Source organism: Mus caroli, unplaced genomic scaffold (genome assembly GCF_978045245.1).
Source record: "Mus caroli unplaced genomic scaffold, Mus_caroli_1 scaffold_4, whole genome shotgun sequence".
Taxonomy (NCBI): domain Eukaryota; kingdom Metazoa; phylum Chordata; class Mammalia; order Rodentia; family Muridae; genus Mus; species Mus caroli.
Genome location: NW_028227259.1, coordinates 88,680,871 through 88,700,007, shown reverse-complemented (window position 1 = coordinate 88,700,007; position 19,137 = coordinate 88,680,871). Strand labels below are relative to the sequence as shown.

Here is a 19,137-nt window from a genome sequence, read left to right as displayed (position 1 = left end):
TGCATTCACATCTCAAAATTTAGTTGGGAACAACCTGTGCTTTCTGGGGAAGTATGGTACAACATTTTTCTAACTGTGACATTAGCTAGCTAGTCAGTATTTTCGGGCAGCCATGTCTGATTTATAATTTGGCCACCAGAGGAGAATGAACACTCATAAGGTGACATTCAAGAGAATCCATGTGAGTAGAAAACTTCATTTTCAATTTTCAATTTAGCTAATCTCTCTCTCTCCCTCTCTCTCTCCCTCTCTCTCTCTCTCTCTCTCTCTCTCTCCTGTGTGTGTGTGTGTGTGTGTGTGTGTGTTGTCTAGTCCCATGCTTAGTTACTATTTCATTAATTCCTACTGTTGTGTATTCATTGTTAAGACTCAAAACCAGGCTTGTGGGACTCAGGAATGAGGAATGTCAAATAAGCAACGAGGCAGCTCGTGCTCCTTGGGCTCTTCTGCTAAAGACCTAAGAATGTTACGGTAGTTGCTTCCCTTGATACTGCCCTTTCTAGCAGTGTGGTTTTGATTGAGTCACCCGAACATGTCCTAGTAAATTGCTCTCAGACCCAAGTCTAGTTCCTCATTATGCTCCCCTGGAGCAATAGTCAGAATAGTGGAACATTTTAACAAATGATGTATTCACACGCAGCAAGTTGAAGCTGTGCCCTAAACAGGTATCAAGCAGAAAATCATAGACGAAGTAGATCTCCCTCAACCCTTGCTCACCAATATTACTTCAGAAGAGTTATCACAAGGTGAAGTGGGCTATGTTTAATAACATTAGCATTTTGTTTTGTTTTGTTTTGTTTTGTTTTTCGAGACAGGGTTTCTCTGTGTAGCCCTGGCTGTCCTGGAACTCACTCTGTAGACCAGGCTGGCCTCGAACTCAGAAATCCGCCTGCCTCTGCCTCCCAAGTGCTGGGATTAAAGGCATGCACCACCACTGCCCAGCCTAACATTAGTATTCTTAACCCACCAGATATAATGAGATAAAAAATTATGACTTTCAGAAATAAAAGCATGGATTTCTATCTGCCTTATCTAGTTTCTACATCCCAGCCACTTTAATGTACACAGTGGCAGTAGGTGTTAACAACTATTTTACAACTAGATGATGAATCAGCAGACATTAATGATCTTCTGCTGGACATGGTGACTCACAGTGGAAATCTTATCACCTGGGAGGTCAAGACAGGAGAATAATAAGTTTGTGACCACCATGAGCTATTGACACCTTGTCTCAGCAAAAGAAGCAGATGGCCCCCTTACCTCTGTTACTGTAAGAATGAAGCCCCTCCATTCTTCTCCACTTTCTGTGTTTTCTGTCTAGAGATGAAAACAAACATAAAGCAGAAAAAACATAATTAACGAATGATCTGTACTAACTTTGAATAACAAGAATTTCACAGGATTATTTGCTGACAAAGTGGGTTCACAATCAAAGGCTAGCAAGATCTCCAGCCAGAGAGGTGGTTCTGTAGGTAAATCATTTGCCACATGAGTGTGAAGGCCAGCATTTGAACTTCTGGAACCAAATAAAATGCCAGGTACACGTGGCAGCTTAACTGTCATCCATGCACCTAGGAGGTGAAGACAGAGGATCTCTAGAGCAAGCTGGCCGACTACATGGGTCAAATTGGGAAGCCGTGAGGTCCATGCGAAAGGTGTTGCCTCTATGTATAAGATGGAAGGTGAATGAGAAAAAAAAAACTACACATAAGCACACTCATGCAAGTGCACTTACACATACGTGTACACCCATCCACATCCAAATATCCATGCATATGCGCACGTGTATCACACACTTGCACATACATGCAAAGAGAGAAAAACCTAGCAAGATTGGTAAAAACGCATATTCTTCTTTTTGTTCAGGAACTTTGTTAAATACGATCATTTGAAAATTTTGAACTGCACACAATCAGCTGCAAGGAGAAATATTTCATTTTCCTTTTTGCTTAGAATTAATGTATTTATTATGAAATATTTCAGTCCCATTTTCTTTTATAGGCAAGCAAAAATATAAATATCTGGGAGTGGGGTTGCTTGGTGAATAAAGCACTTGTTGCACAAGTGTCAAGACCTGAATTCAAGCCTCAAAAAGTCACAGAGTTGGGCACATTGAGACATATAATTCTAGTGTGCCTCTGGCAAAATGGGAGGTAGTGAGAGGAGAAAGTTTGGAAGCCATTTCCAGCTACCTAGCACTCTTAGAGTCAAACAACTGACTGTAACCTAGAGTGCACCTAGCTATGCATTCCACAGGTATTACCTGCTTAATCATGTTGAAGAAAGGTAGGTGGCCATTGTTTGCTAGGTTTCTGCACTGAGGTCCTGAATGATCCTCACTAGAAATAAAAATGGAGCCATCTGTGCTAGTGTTCCACATCACTAAACCAAAAGAAGATGTTATCTTGCCTTCTTAAGAAATCAGAAAAAAAAAAAAACCATAACAGCCACATTTCCCATACAGATCAACTTCAGTTTGTTCCCTCTGTGTCCAAAAAAGTAGCCTGAAGTAACCTAATGACAATTATTTTTCTATCACTTGTCTTCTTGTTTTTGTCTACCAAGAACATCTGGTTCTTTAGTAGTCTATAAAACTAATTAAGATCTTTATATGATGTAACTTTATCCTCTGACAATCTTCAAGGTAACTTAGTAAGAGGTGTTTTTATTACCCTTTTTTGTATCCATTCAATTAAAATATATGTATTGTTAAGTGTAGATCTTGGGAACAAAACAAAAATCCTCGTTCTTGAAAGATAGCAAGGAAGAATGAAGAGTCGGTGTAATAATAATTTTGATTTAGTTGGAAAGAAACAAATAGGAAAAATAAAATATAGAACAGAGAAGACAAACTGATAACGTAATGAAAGGGAGGGTCTTAGTCACTGTTCTACAGCTATGAAGAGACACCATGACCAAGGCAACTCTTACAAAGGAAAGCATTTGACTGGGGGGCTCGCTTACAGGTTTAGAAGGTTAGTCCATGGTCATCATGGCAGGCAAACAGGCCTGGTGCTGGAGCAGGAGTTGAGAGCTTCACACCCTGATCCACAAGCAACAGGCACAGATAGCAAGAAAGGCACAGGTACTGGCCCTGGTGTGGGCTTTCCAAACTTCCAAGCCCACCCTCAGTGATGCACAGGGCCACATCTCCTCGTCCTTCTAATCTTTCTCAAATATTTCTCCAACTGGGGACCAAGCTTTCAGACATAAGGAGCCCAAGGGGTCATTCTCATACAGACCACAACAGCAGGCTAGGTGGACCAGGCTACAGTTTTGATGAAGTGGACCATGGAGGGTACCTTATATTTGAGCAAAGATTTATTTCTAATTCAAGAAACAAATGAGCCAAGAGGTTGGCTGACTTGCCTGTGATACACGGCTTCTGCATAAAGTTGCAAAGTTTGACCACTACAGCTCTCCAAGTCAGCCAGCAACTTCCTAGGAATGTCTCCAATATTATCTTTACCAATTCCAAGCTGTTCTCTGTGTTATGACTGTTGTTGTTGGGGGATTTTTCTTAGCTCACTATGCTAATTCAAGGACAACCTTAAAAAACACCAGGTAGGATCCTTGACTTTGTCAGAGGATAGAAGTCTAAGGTTTCCTTGTGCTTATAGACTAAACAAGTGCGTGTGTTCTTCTAAACTGTAACTCAGAACACTAAAGCCCATGGCAAAAAAATGATAGCAAAGTGTTAAGACTCGGCCCCTCTTGTAATTCTTCTTCATTCCAGCTATGGGATGTGTACTGGCTAGTTTTGTGTCAACTTGACACAGCTGGAGTTATCACAGAGAAAGGAGCTTCAGTTGAGGAAATGCCTCCATGAGATCCAACTGTAAGGCATTTTCTCAATTAGTGATCAAGGGGGAAAGGCCCCTTGTGGGTGGGACCATCTCTGGGCTGGTAGCCTTGGTTCTATAAGAGAGCAGGCTGAGCAAGCCAGGGGAAGCAAGCCAGTAAAGAACATCGCTCCATGGCCTCTGCATCAGCTCCTGCTTCCTGACCTGCCTGAGTTCCAGTCCTGACTTCCTTCAGTGATGAACAGCAATGTGGCTCAATACACCCTTTCTTCCCCAACTGCTTCTTGGTCATGATGTTTGTGCAGGAATAGAAACCCCGACTAAGACAGGATGTTAAAAGGTAAAAACAATATACAAACTTTGGTTGCTATTTCTCCTTGCTCACCTTCACATGCACTTCTTCTTTGGGCAAAACAAGAGTGAATTTTGCACAATTCTTTTCAGGTGAATGTTGGCCAGTAAGGCACACGAGGTCTATTATATCTAACTTGCCAACATACTGCAAAGATAAAGGAAAATATTGTTAAATTACTTCCTGGGTAAGATACATTTGTTCTAACATGAAAGAAAAACCATAGTTGTTCAGCGTATTTGCATAATAACCTGGTTTATCCCATACCAGAATGTATGTAAAAATACATTTTGGGGTGGTGTACTGATTTTGACCCATACAAATTTGCAAAAGTCATATTTAATATTTGAGAACTTTGCAGTTGGTTATCATAGCTATTATTAAAATTTAATTATATTAACATACCAGTAAATGAAATATTTTATTAACATAAAATGTATAATAAGGTCGAAATTCAAATTTCATTATTTTCTAATTATATTGCAGTAGTTCACTGTCTATAATGTCCACATCATTTCCATCTTTGTTTTCTGTGGCATTAATACTGTGCAGCAGTGCTGCTGTGCATCTCTTCACACACCGTGCTTAGTACAGTCCCAGTGATAGGTTGAATCAATCATGGCAGGGGTGTTCATACTCTGGCAACTGCTAGGCCACTTACAAATGAGTGCAATGTATTAGCGTGTTGCTTGTCCCAGAGGCAGCCCTTCTTCTAATAAATGCTCTGGCTATGTCTATATTAATCTCAATGAGTTTTGCTGTAATAAACAGAGCGTGATACACCAATTACAGAAAAGGACTCGAAGCTTCTGTTTTTAACTGTAGGTTGAGAAGAGCGTGAAATGTCATCTGTCCAACCCAGCTGATTGGATCTGCTCTCCGTGCTGACCTCAAGCCTTGAACATATATAATAACACTGAAGTCACATTGTGGAAGCAGCCCTACTAAGTGTTCTGTGCTTTGAGCCAAAGTTTTCCTCTAGCTACTTCTCATCCACTGGTCCTGACTTCTTTTCTCTGGAATAACACTAAACAAATTCAATGACCTTTCCACATGACACCCTCTAAGTCCTTTAGACATGTAAAAACAGCTTTATATTGTTCCCTTCTGTAGACCACACAAATAGACCAGCTCTCAGCTCTCAGCTGCTCTATTCTGGTGTTTCTTCTGAGACTATCACCCAGAAAACTTCCCCAAGTGTTTTTCATCCTCTTTAACAACATTGGTAGGTGGACAACTGTAGAGCCTTTTGCTGTGACCTCTTTGTGGCACTGTGCCTAAAAATACAGGCTCTAAGGCCATACCTGGATTATACCCCCTTTTACTAGTGATACCATCTTGTACAATTTCTTTCATGTATATGTATAAAAAATGTTTTCAGAGGAAAATGTGTATTCAGTTCTTCACTAACACAATTTATGCAAGTCTGTTCCACACATTTTGCACCTTTGGGGAAATTATAAGGGTTAACACATCTAGAATACAATGACGAAGACTTGTCCTTGGAAAACCAACCTTGGTGATGATGGTGTCAACCCTGCCAGGTATGTATGATCCTCTACAATTTCTTAATCCTTAAATTTGACAGTTTTCATTTATAAATAGGGGTTAAGTAGTTGTTAATATCACCAAATGAGAATAAGACCACTACCACAATTTCTTAGCCAAATTTGATGCAAACTTTATTAAATACTGGCCAGGTCCATACCCAGATTCCAGTGTATGATGTAGAATTACATCAGCCAGGAACTTATAAAGGCAAAACTTGCAAGACTACACACTTCCTGCATTTGTCCAATCATCCTATCGTCCTTTTTACATCCCAGTGTACATCCTAACATACATCCTGTGCAGTCGAGGGTAAGCAAACTGGTTAACAGAAGTGAAAACATACGGCTTATGACTTTTCGTGAAAACAGCCCTCAACATTGCAGGAAGTTATTTGCCCTTGGGTAAGTGAGGCTTACAGGTTAGAGGTATTTTGTCTTAAAGATCTCTTAAGTGCAGTAATTTAAACTTAAAATACAACTTAGGATGTCTAATGGCTCAGAGTCTCCTGAGGGAGGAAGATTGTATGAGCTGAGCTGGGGCTTTTTAATGTCATGATTAAGGGACCTCCTTTCACAGACCTGCCATTTCTGACTGCAACTTAATCTAGGACTTAGCTATCCCACAGTACCTGGTGGTATGCATGCTTTCAATCTTAGCACCCAGGAGACTAAGGCAGGAAGATGGTTTAGTGCCCTATGTAGCTGTTCCTTCAATCAAATGTCATGTTTAACCCTTAAGTATGAGCTCTCCCACTCTTTCCTCTCATGCCTCATGTGGTAATGTGGCATTATTTTTAGCCTGAGAGCTAAGTGTGTGACTTCTCTATATTCTGCCCACTGCTTTACATATTTCTAATGACATTCTTCAAATTGCCCAATTTGAGATGTCATCTGTTTTCTAATGTGCCCCTTTATATGAAATGACTCATAGAGAGGTTAGGTAATTATCTCAATATCACAGTTACCAATAGCAGGGCTAGCACTGAAAAACTAGGCAATCTTTCTGGGCATACCAGGTTCCTAATCACCAAGTTGTACTCCCCTGAAATGCTTTACTAGTTACTGTGAATCACACAAGGTTTTGACCAGGATCTTTGCTTTCTTGACATCACTGCACAGTTGTAGTACACTATTTAAAACAAGCTTACTCTTTAAAGGATTAATTATCACTTCCTCCTTTTCCTCCTCCTCCCCACCTCCTCCTCCTCCTTTTTCTCTTAGAAGTCTACTTCTAGAGGGTATGTTTTTGTCTGGGAAAATTAAATTGTAGCATCGTATGCTCCAATGCTATGGGAATCATCTCGTTCCTTTCAGATTACAATTGCATTCCATAACATAGTAGTATTCCACAGTTACAAGAAATAGAAGCTATCACTTTGCATTAAGCAGGTTATAGCGGGAAGGTATCTAAGATTTCTACTTCTGAAGTAATTCTTTATTATCTAGGCCAGGAAGAAATAACAAAAAGTTAAAAACATGAGCAAAAACCCTCTGAGTTGTCCAGGGACTTGATAGGCCCCTCAGATTTACATGTGTGAATACTTTCATTTGGGGATGATAGGAAAAGGGGATAATGAGTTATATGCCAAGGGCCTACTGAAAGGCTGAACTAGGTGGCAACTGATCTACTTACGATTGTGCTTTTTTTGTCAGTGTAAAAAAACAGTGTGGTCCCTCTCAGCTCTGTCCAATAGTGTTTGTACTCCTGGGGAAAAGAAAGAAACACCAGTTCACAAAGGCATAGTCAACGTTTTATGCTTTCTGTTTTATCTTTTGCGATTGTATGATAAAAATTTATTCTTTATCTTTCACATTTTGCCTAAACATTATCTTTTATTTGTATATGTGTGTGCTCCTGTGTAACCAGGGAGGCCAGAAGAGTTGAATCACTGGGAACTGGAATTACAAGAGGTTGTGAGTTGCCTGATGTGGGTGCTGGAAAGTGCTCTTAATCACTGAGCCATTTACACACACACACACACACACACACACACACACACACACACACCTCTTTTCTTCCTCCCTCCCCCTCCCTCCCTCCCTCCCTCCCTCCCTCCCTCCCTTCCTTCCTTCCTTCCTTCCTTCCTTCCTTCCTTCCTTCCTTCCTTCCTTCCTTCCTTCCTTCATCTCTTTCTTTCTTTTCTTGTTCTTTTTTAAATTTTGGAGACAATATCTTAATAAATAGCCCTGGTTGCCCTGAAAATGGCTGTGTAGATCATATTGGTCTTGAACTCACAGAGATCTTCCTGCCTCTGCTCCCCAAGTGCTGGGATTAATGGTGCATTCCAGTGCATCTTGTTATTCATTGAATTTTCCCATAGTTTTTTAAATTGCCATACATGTAATCATTATATGACATTCTTAAATGACGTTCACCCATGTTTTAATGGCTTTACTTTGCAGTTAATTAGAAAAATTGATAAATTTATTTTATATGTATGAGTATTTTTCCTGCATGCATTTTATCAGCAACACACGTGTGTTTGTTTTCCCTGGAAATCGGAAGAGGTCATTGAATCCCCTAGAGCTGGCACTAAAGACAGTTGTAAGATACTTTAGAGGTGCTGAGAACTGAACCAGGGCCTCTGGCAAAGCAACCCAGGCTCTTAACCACTGAGCCATTTTTTTAGCCCTGCAGTCAATTCTTAGGTAAATCCTTCTCAAACTTATCTTAGTTTGATGTTTGACTTGCTCTTAACTAGGTCATTTCTGGAACTCTTCCTGTTAATTTTAAACTATTTATTCAACGTTAGTGGAAGCTTGCACGAGTGACAGGGCCATATCAGAGGTCGTATATATCTGCTCTCTATGGGAGATGAAAGGACTGAGCAAATATGTAAAGTTAACATACTTAGCAGAGGACATCTTGCTTAGATTGTGTTCCTTAAATAGTATTTATTACTAACTTAGACTAAGGGGATAAATAAATTGATGATAAAAATAATTTAATAGTTGAAGTTTAAAGAACATATTTCATTCATTAAGTAAATGTTTAATTATTAATAGGATCACATTTCCATGAGTTCTTTACAAATAATGTTCTAAATTTAAACATTTTAAAAATAACCTAGTTAGACAGACTCCCATTTCACTTGACTCAAGCTTCATTTATTATTATTATTATTATTATTATCATTATTATTATTATAAGACAGGGTCTCACTAGGTAGCTCTGGCTCTTCTAGAACTCACTATATAAACCAGGCTTCCGTGTGTCCTGTCCTGTCTGCTGGGAATAAAAGTGTGTATCTTTACATCCTGCCCAGGCTTCATTCACACGCTTTATGAACATCAACAGAAATGGACTGGGAGATGTACAGTAATTATGAATGCTTATTGACTGGGTGGTGGTGACAGCCAAGGTGGTGGAGCACGCCTTTAATCCCAGTGCTCAGGAGGCAGGCGGATGTCTGAGTTCAAGGCCAGTTTGCTCTTCAGAGCAAGTTCCAGGACAGCCAGGGCTACATAAAGAAACCTTGCCTTGAAAATAAAAATCAACAACAACAGCAATCAAAAGCAAAAGGAAGGAAGGAAGGAAGGAAGGAAGGAAGGAAGGAAGGAAGGAAGGAAGGAAGGAAAGACAGAAGGGTGTAAGGAAGGATGCAAACAAGAAACAAGCCAGCTTACTGTTCTTCCAGAAGTCATGATCCAGTTCCCAACATCCATAATGGACATACCTCCCCAACCACCCCCCCACAAATATACATAATTAAAAGTAAATCTCAAAAACAAGACACTTAAACATTTTCTAAAAGAGAGTGAAGCCCAATGTGTAAGCATGCTTGTGTCATTTTTAGTGTGTATGTTTGTGTGTGTGTGCGCGCACACACGCGTGCACACGTGCCTAATGAGTTTATATTCACTATGTGTGTGCAGGAGCCCACAGTGGCAAGAAGTGGGTCTGATCCCCTGGATCGGGAGTTAAAGGTGGTTGTGAGCAACCATGTAGGTGTTGATGCTAGGAACTGATCCCAGGTCTTCTGTGAGAGCAGTAAATGCTCCTAACCACTGAACCATCTCTCCATCCTTAGTAAGCATATTATTAATATAAATTTCTGCTTGTGCCATATTTACCTAAGCATGTTACCTAGTCAAAATTAAAAAGAGATGTAAAAGAGCTGGAGAGATGGTTCAGCTGGTAAGATCACTGACTAATCTACCGAAGGTCCTGAGTTCAAATCCCAGCAACCACATGGTGGTTCACAACCATCTGTAATGAGATCTGACGCCCTCTTCTGGTGTGTCTGAAGTCAGATACAGTGTACTTATGTATAATAATAAATAAATCTTTAAAAAAAGCATGTAAAATAGATTCACCTTATGGTGAAAAAAATAGAAGTTATACTTCAGTGGTATGTGCATATGGTCAAGTTTAAATCAAATGTTAATATTACTGAAGTTATCTACCCCAAGTACAGAGTTGGGACTTGGGAAGAGGTATCCTTGCCCATGGTAGGTGGTCTTTCCACTTGTCAACTCATTACTGAGAGCTGACTGTGACATGTGATAGGCCTATAGGGGCAATTGTAGGCTCCCACTCCAAGTCAATGCGTAGCTCAGAGCTGACTACGACTTGTAATAGAGCTGTGAATGCAACTATTGGGTCAGTCAAAAGATCCTTCCTGAAGGACAGTTTACAAAACTGAGCAAAGAGGTTCCTGAAATCTAAAGGCTTCATGAGTACTGGTGACTGACTCTGTCAGAAATATCCTTCCTTCTGTTCATAGAGGACACCAAGTTTCTTTTTAACTATGATAGGCCCCTCCTCCACCCCCTTTTTGACCTTTTTGCCACATTCTTAACACTCTTTCATAAAGCCTTCACTAACTGATATTCCAGAATGGCTGATCTCAGAATCAAGTAGGGCTGTATCAAATAGGTGAGGCTTAGCTCAGCCCTTCCTGTCTTCCCTTAGCCTTGTCAGCTGGGAGAGCTCTATTTCCTGCCAGGTAGCGAAGAGCCTCTAAGAAGCATAGGCTTGGGCCTTTCAAGCAGAGTCGGTGACCAGTAGTAGCTTAGTCTAGGATGAAGCATTAGCAGCTGAGGCCCACTATTAAACTCAAACGCTGATAGACCTTATTAGTTATAGAAATAACGAATGGGTCCGTAATTAGGCAATTCCTGAGACTGTTGGTTTAAAACTTGGGAGAAGGAAAATTACAATGGAAGATTATGATCATTTAGAGCTGGGGGAAGAGAGAGGGACAGCAGCTCGTGGAGCATCTTCATGTAGTGATGACTGGAACTAGCAGATGTAAGGGTCCTGGTCTGTGAGGTGTCAAACAGGAGGGATAAGAACTGGAAAAGACAAGACATGAAGACACAAACAGTAGCTGGGACCAGGGGATCTTGGATAAGTTGAGCACTTTTGCCAAGCAAGTTTATTAAGAAGTACAGCATCATATATACTCTTTACAGGGGAACAACGGCCAGGGTCAGCAGAGAGCTAAGTCAGACAAAGAAAACATGCGATACCTCAGATATACAAGCCTTAGGACTGATAACCAAAACCAAGGGGGAGGAGTCACAGAAGCTGCAACATTGACTCTTCTGAGGCACTGGCTCCAGCCCTAGACTGAACTTGCCACGCCTACTCCTGGAGGAGGACACAGAACCGAAGTTCCCTTTATTCCTTAATCAAGGCCCTGAAGAAAGTCTTGCGTCAGTCTGGCTCCCTCCATAGTGATTGTTGGTTTTGGAAATAGATAGTAGTGATTACTTATTGGTTTTGGGATATTGTTTAAACCACCAAATAACAATTAATGTTGTGCATACTGTGTGACATTTTAGTGGTCGGAGACAGAGAATACAAATAGAGAATCAAGACTTGCTATTGCTTCATAGAGTTGCTGGTGATTCGGTATGATCATGATATAAGAACATAGGAGCTGGAACATAGCATACGTTACATGGTCACCACTTGAACAAGAACAAAAGAGTTTATTGCTTTGATATTCACAGGATTGACAGGTATTTTGCGTTTTTCAGTATCCATACCACAGAGAACAGAAGTAGAGAATCCAGACGATAGCTATTGCTTTCTATAGTTACAGATGGTTATGAGCCACCACGTGGGGGCTGGAGATTGACCCTGGATCCTTTGGAAGCACAGCCAGTGCCATCTCCCCATCCCCTGGAATGCATTTTTTTTTTTAAAAAAAAAGATTTATTTATTTATTATATGCAAGTACACTGTAGCTGTCTTCAGACACAACAGAAGAGGGCGTCAGATCTCATTTCGGGTGGTTGTGAGCCACCATGTGGTTGCTGGGATTTGAACTCTGGACCTTTGGAAGAGCAGTTGGGTGCTCTTACCCACTGAGCCATCTCACCAGCCCCCCCCCCTTTTTTTTAAATGAAGTGATTTATATTCTCATCTGAGTGAGATGGCAAAGATGAAGTCCTGTTCTGCTTGCTGCCCTCACATCCCTCTTAATCTAAGAATTATATGAAAACTCTAAGGGGGCTTTGAGGCTCTTGCTGGCAGTATTTTTGGCACTCAGAATAATAATGATTGATCTCTCTCAGGCATTGCTGCTGGAGCAGATTATGATTCTATCACCGTTCTAGAGAAGAACTTAGAGATGTAGGTTATCAGCAGGGACCACCACCCTTAGAAAACATTTGGAAAAATAAAATTGTTAGTGAAGCTAGGTTGAGATTTTTTTACTACTGGCTCTGATGTAAAAAAGAAAAAATGTCTTAGAAAACAACTTGAAGTTCAGAAACTCTCTCTCTCTCTCTCTCTCTCTCTCTCTCTCTCTCTCTCTCTCTCTCTCTCTCTCTCCCCTCTCTCTCAATTCAATAAAGTTTTATTTTCCCAAATGCACAGCTGACTTAACTGTCCATGCATCTTCACCAGCAGCTGGGGCATCTCCACCCTTTGTGTTTCTGGCGTAAATGACTTGGGCTCTGTGCTTTGAAACCAGCTTGATAAATCCTTCACTAAGTAGCTCCTGAAGGGCTGCCCTGGCCAAGGAACTGCGAATCTTCAGTCTCTCAGAGACCATGGCTAGATTAATAAGCTTATAGCTGGGAGCTTCCTGACAGAGTTTGTTGTGTGTAGCTTTGTCAAACTGGACGAGATTGTTCAACTTGTCCCGAACTTTGCCTTGGGACCACTTCTTTTTGGCCTTGTCACCAGATTTGTTTACTGGGTCTTTGTCTTTTTTTGACTGACTTCCCGGCATCTTTCTTCTTAAAAAAGCACACTTTTATAGTTAAGCTAGGGACCTTTTGTGATCAGGGAACAAGAACAATGGCAGCACTGGATGAGGGGACTCTCACTGATGATCAATTTCTTATACTCATTTTTTCCTTCAGCTTCCTGATATGATTTATTAAGAATTGCTGGTGACAAGATATGCGTTCTGAGAATTTAAGGGAGATATGACTGATTTTTTATATAAAAGTTCAGACTTGTGATTCTTCTAAGATTCTTGCAGGTTACTTTTAAAGACAAATAAGAAAACAATTACTCCTTTCTTTGTAACAGCAAATTGCGCCCTTCAAGGAAGAGAAACTGGCTGAGAAAACAACCTTGCTTATTTACACTTTGTTAATCTATACAAGTTTCTTAGCTATGAATGTACGTGGGTTTTAGGGGAATAATTCTTTTCTTTACCTGTTATTTCTTGGAAAGGTATTGGAGAACACGTTGGGTTTTTTTTTTCATAATTATTCATTAGAAAAAATTCAAAATGTAATCACATTGTAATTTTGTACTGTTTGAAAGATTTTTGCTGGGATATATAAACTGTAGAAGAAAAAATAAGGTGTGGGGGCTGGGCCATTGTTCCTTCCATCCATCAACTATGCATATTTATGTGTATGTGTAAGATTTGTGTGAATGGGGGCTGGAACATTGTTCCTTCCACACATCAACTATGTGTATGTATGTATATATGTAAAGCTTGTCTGGGTATGTGTATTGGAGCTTGCTCCATCCACCAATTGGGTGTATATATGTACGCATGTCTATGTGTGAAATGATTGGAGCCCACTTGCCTGAGGTTTGCTCTGACCATTCTATGTGTGAATGTGTATATATCTGTCTATAGGCCTGTGTGTATATCTGCATGTATGTATATATTTGTGTGAATAAAGTTATTGGACTCTGCCTTTTGCTTCATTCTCTCTCTCTCTCTCTCTCTCTCTCTCTCTCTCTCTCTCTCTCTCTGAGTGTGTGTGTGTGTGTGTGTGTGTGTGTGTGTGTATTTCCTCTTTTCCTTCTCTTTCTCACTGGCTCCAAGATGTTAAAAAAGATCACAGTTTTTCCTCTTGCCCCAGGGAGTTTCAGCCCCAGGAAATTAAGCTTTATTCCCTCAGAGAAAACTCTGCTGAGTAACTTCTCTAATCACTGCTGCCTTAGGCAGCAGGCCCTGTACATAACTGGATCCACCCCCCACCCCCGTAAGCAGCAATAAGCACTGACTATGACTACCAATGGCTGCCTGCCTCAGTTTACCCACCATATGGATGCCAAAGCTGATCATTGGCATTCTGACTCTAAAAGATGCATATATTCAATAAATTACATAGAATATTAGTACAGAGGTGCATATGTTCACATTCTCACCATAGAGAGCTATGTTCAAAATGTTTTCCTGGAAGAGATATGCTATTTTAAAATGTGCAGTTTGTGTTTCAGGAAATGCAAGGGGACACAAAAGTCTTCGTAAGTGTGAGGACAGAGAAGTGATACTTTGTTACATTATGGTGATCACAAAGGCAAAGAGGACATATTACACTTTTTAACAGTGTAACAGTGTAAGCCATGCACATCACAGACGGAAAGAACAAGGCGCTATTGCCCAAACCTTCTTGTATTTAAAGTTTCAGGAAAGTTTGCCTTTTTTTAACCCCAATTTATAAAATGTATGTATTTTGTATTTGATTGTGTTTAAATTATTGAATACATCTTCTTGGTGAACCTAAATTCCTAATGCTGCAGTTCAAATGAAACTTCCCAAATCTTTCCCTTCAAAGATACTTTTCATAGATTATTGGCCCGAAATTCAGAGTCCTTCTAGAAGTGCATTAAAATCATCATATATTGTGTATTTCCCTGGCAGTGGAGCATTGTAACTTCTTTTTAAATGATCTGGAAAGGGCTGCAGAGATGGCTCAGTGGTGCTCTTCCAGAGGTCCTGAGTTCAATTGGTGACTCACAACCATCTGTAATGGAATCTGATGCCTTCTTCTGTTGTGTGTGAAGACAGCTGCAGTGTACTCATATACATAAGATAAATAAATAAATCTTTAAGAACAATGATCTGGAAAAGCAAACAAGCAAACAAACAAACAATCCCCAAACAAAAAGCCTTGTAACAAGAGCCTCTCGACCTGTAATCTCTGAGCATGTTGTCCTTGAACCACATTTTCTCCAGCTCAGTCTTCTGAATTCTTTTCAGCGGGAGCTCAGCATCCTGCCTAGCGTCCTATCGTCCTTTATCCCATCGCACAACAGATCCTTGGTGATAGCTCTCCCAGCTCACCTTGCTCTAAATGCACCCTGGAATTGGCTGCCAATTGTACAGAAACCCCACTTATTTCCTTTACCGTTTTTCTCATTGCTTCTATATTTAAACCTTTGAGCCCTGTGGTGTTCCTTTGAGCAATTTTACTTGTAGACCTCAACCTGACTTTAGGACATTAGCAAACATCTATGTAAACCAGAAGAAAATGACTCTGAAGTGTGAATGAAGCCTGTAGTTATGGTTTTCATCTTTCCAGCCACCCTTTACATTGTCATTGTCACCCTCTGGTTCCTCTTTGATTGACACATGAGAGAAAGAAACTTGGTAATAAATTCAAATGGAAAAACAAACTGGTTTTCTCATATACACGAGTTTCACAATTATTTACATTACCTTGCTATATATCCCTAATTCTCATAATTCATCCTATTTTAAAACACGCTTTCTAAGCAAAACCAGAAGAGGAGTTAGATAAAAAGAAAACAGTCATGACTCCCACCGAGCTAAGCCTCTTTTAACGTTTGTTGAATGCAACGTGTAAAATCAATGTTGCTTGAAACACAACTTGATTCAGCACTGCATCTACTTATCCCAGACATAATGAAGAGTACAAAATAAATAATAACATATTACATCACAGCAAGTAGTATCCTTTGGCTACTTTTTTTTTAACAGTTGAATAAACTGAGTTCAGGGGATGGAGGAATTTTCCTAAGGTCACCCTAAGAGGGTGACAATTGACAGTTGTATGTAGAAGAAATATCAAGTGAAGACATGGTTTACTGGTATTCTAAAATTGTGGATTTTTTTCTTTAAACAATTGAAGGATCTTGGTAATAGACCCAGTTACTATAAACACTTTGGGAAGAGAATCAGAGAAAGACCAAATTTAAATTACCACCTAGAAATTTACTTCTAGGTGTTGCACACTTCTGGTGAAGTAAAACCTTGTAGACCTGTGAAGAATCAATAACAGCAACAACAACAATAATATTTGAATATAGTTTGCCAATTTACTGTTTTAAATTTGCAAATTTAACAGCCACGGCAAGAGTCACAACCTGACTTTCAAATGGCAAATGACCTTACAAGTAGAGTATTTTCATATTTAGAACTTTTCCATGACTGTTATTGACTCCTCTGAACCTTGCCTTATCATTTTCATTGAACACCCACTGCTACTTCTGAAAACATTTAGAACCTGGCTAACTTCAGTCAATATGAAAATGCCATACCTACACCAGTGGCTTCTTTACTTCTTTAGTAACATAATTTCATGTTTACTTCCTTAATCAATTTTATGTTGTCCACAATTACAACTTTAAAGGCAAATACATTTTTATAACTGTAGTTTAAGATTTTACATAAAAAGTATGTGAAATACTTTGTGAGTTTTCTTAGAGCAAATGTACTTTTGAAAAAAAAACCTTAATGTGTTCACTAGTTACAATAACACCTTAAATATTCTTTTAAAATAAGCATTGTGAACAGTATTTTCAGAATGTGTAATGAAACAATATTAAGTCAATATCAAATTTTCACAATCTTATGGAAGTTTAGCATTTCTTACAACGTGGTCATTATAAGCCCCATTGTAACTAGAGTAGTAGTAGGTTGTTATCTATCATTAAATCACCTCAACATCATGCGATTCCTCACCACTGAAGCATAGCAGTAAGCTATGCTTATAAAACATATAAAACACTCATCTTTAAAGCCAAAATCTTCTGGGATGCTTAAAAGACTCTTTTGGAAATTTCACTGAATTTTTAGATTATGGCTAAATATTAGAAACCTTACAATACATGTGTGTGTGTGTGTGTGTGTGTGTGTGTGTGAGTGTGTGTGTGTGTGTGTGTGTGTGTGAGTGTGTGTGTGTGTGTATAAAGCCGTGCATTAATTCAAAGTGAGAATCATTCTTCTAACTCAAGGAAGACAGTATAACCCAAACAGAAACAAGGAGGCTTCATCGCATCGTGTTGCCATGACATAAGTTTTATGATAAGTGCCAATGTTCAGGGTTACAATTATTGTCTACACACTTACCTGGTAATCAGACCGTTTGACCAGTAAAAATCCTTCAAAGTACAGGGGCAGAGCAGTGATCTTCAGTCTTTCCTGGAAGATCCTGCGAGGGGCAGGTTTCGGGGGCTTTTTAGCCATCATACCCTTTGCTTTGGAGTCTGGCTTGCTTTCAGTTCTATCCAGCCTCAAACAAAACGAAATCTCCGTAGTGTTGAGAGGAAAGGCAACTGTTCAAAGAGGAAGTCTCAACTCGCTTTTTAACCACCAACCCTTCCACCAACAGGACACACACGCGCACACACACACACACACACACACACACACACACACACACACACTTTCCCCCCTTCAGTTTTTGTGAAGTAAAAAAGATCAGGCACAGACCAACTTTTAAAAGGCGCCTGCTGTGTAAACTTCATGTGCTTAGGTTTATGGTAACAAAATAAACAGCAGATTACCATCTCCTAATGATGAAAGGAGCAGGTGCAGGCATGGTGAGAGACTTTTGGAGCGACACCAACGACACACTTAGCTTTTCCAGCTTTCATTTTCGTTGATTGCTCTCTGCCTTTATTTCGAAGATATGTGACTTAAATAAACTGTATCCATTAAAAAATTCTTCATTGAATATTTTTGTATTGATCCTATTGGTTATATATCCAATAGTGTTTTTTTTTTAATTAAAAATATGGTCTCATTTTTGTAGCCGTGGCTAGCCTGAAATTCTACTGTGTAGACCAGGCTGGTCTCAGACTCACAGAGGTCTACTTGCTTCTGCCTCCAAAGTGTTGGGCTTAAAGATTTATGTCATCATACCTAGCTGTCGCCAGAGAGCTTTAGAAGAGAAAGATGACTTACAGAAAAATACAGAAAAGAATATTTTTGATGTTTTGACATTTACTTTGTGTGTTTGTGTGTTTGTGTGTGCTAATATGCAGGTAGGGTCAAGTGTGCACATGGTACAGTGCATGTGTGGAGCTTAGAGGACAATTTGTGGCAATTGGTTCTCTTCTAATATGTGGGGGCTCAAGCAATGAGCTTGGTAGTATGTCCCTTAGTGTCCATTTTAAAAGTAAGCAATAAATAAATAAGTAAATGCATAAATTAATTAATTAATTAAATTAAACCCAGTTCATCAAACCATGTAGACTCTCTTGATCTGTTGATTTGTAAATAACATTAATCCTCAATGTACCAAGAATCAAATATTTCTTCTTCAGTCATCTCCCCAAACCTTATAAATTTCAAAATTTCATTCTTGGTTGGTCTGATCGATCCTCACAGATTCTGAGGGTCTTCCTTTCACTTTTTATTGAACACTATTTATTGCACTGGCAAGAAACCAAGCCCCTTCCCCAGCAAGTACCTTCTGCTCCAGTCCTTACACTTGCTCCTCGACGTCTCAAAGCCCTTGGCCCTCCTTCTGACAGCTCCTCCTGTGTGCTCTCACACCCTTCTTTTCGTTATCTACTTGGTGAATTCTTACTTATCCTTCAAGAGCCTGGTGAAATCTGTTATTGGGAAGAATTACTTTATTAACGTATTATACTGATTAAGCCAGAAAGTATGGATAGAAATGTCCTCATCCGGTACTTCCAAATTTGTGGCCCTTACTACTTACTGATTTATCATCACATGCATCACAGTGTTTCAATATATTTAAAAGAAAATTGAGTTGAATATAATCGTGTTGCCAGGCATGGTGATACTTGCCTTTAGTCTCAGCACTTGGGATGCAGAGGCAGGTAAATTTCTCAGTTCAGACCAGTCTGGCCTAGAAATGTATTCCTGGACAGCCAGAGATTTTGTCTTGAAAAACATATAAATAAATAAATAAATAAATAAATAAATAACATGTATAAATATAGAAAACAATATATAATATATAAATGTTTCACATATAAAATATATTGCATATAAATATGAAA

General features: G+C 39.5%; 1 protein-coding gene across 1 annotated transcript in view; it reads right to left on the bottom strand.

Annotated features, from left to right (window-relative positions):
* Positions 1 to 17,427, bottom strand: part of Stap1 (signal transducing adaptor family member 1) — a 34,257-nt gene extending 16,830 nt beyond the window's left edge. The window contains exons 1-4 of the mRNA XM_021163709.2: positions 17,231 to 17,427; positions 7,339 to 7,410; positions 4,189 to 4,302; positions 1,261 to 1,317 (exon numbers count right to left, since the gene is read on the bottom strand). Of these exons, the coding sequence (XP_021019368.1) occupies positions 1,261 to 1,317; positions 4,189 to 4,302; positions 7,339 to 7,410; positions 17,231 to 17,350 (363 nt within the window). The 5' untranslated portion in view covers positions 17,351 to 17,427. The remainder of the gene's footprint in view (positions 1 to 1,260; positions 1,318 to 4,188; positions 4,303 to 7,338; positions 7,411 to 17,230) is intronic.
* Between the last annotated feature and the right edge of the window lie 1,710 nt (positions 17,428 to 19,137).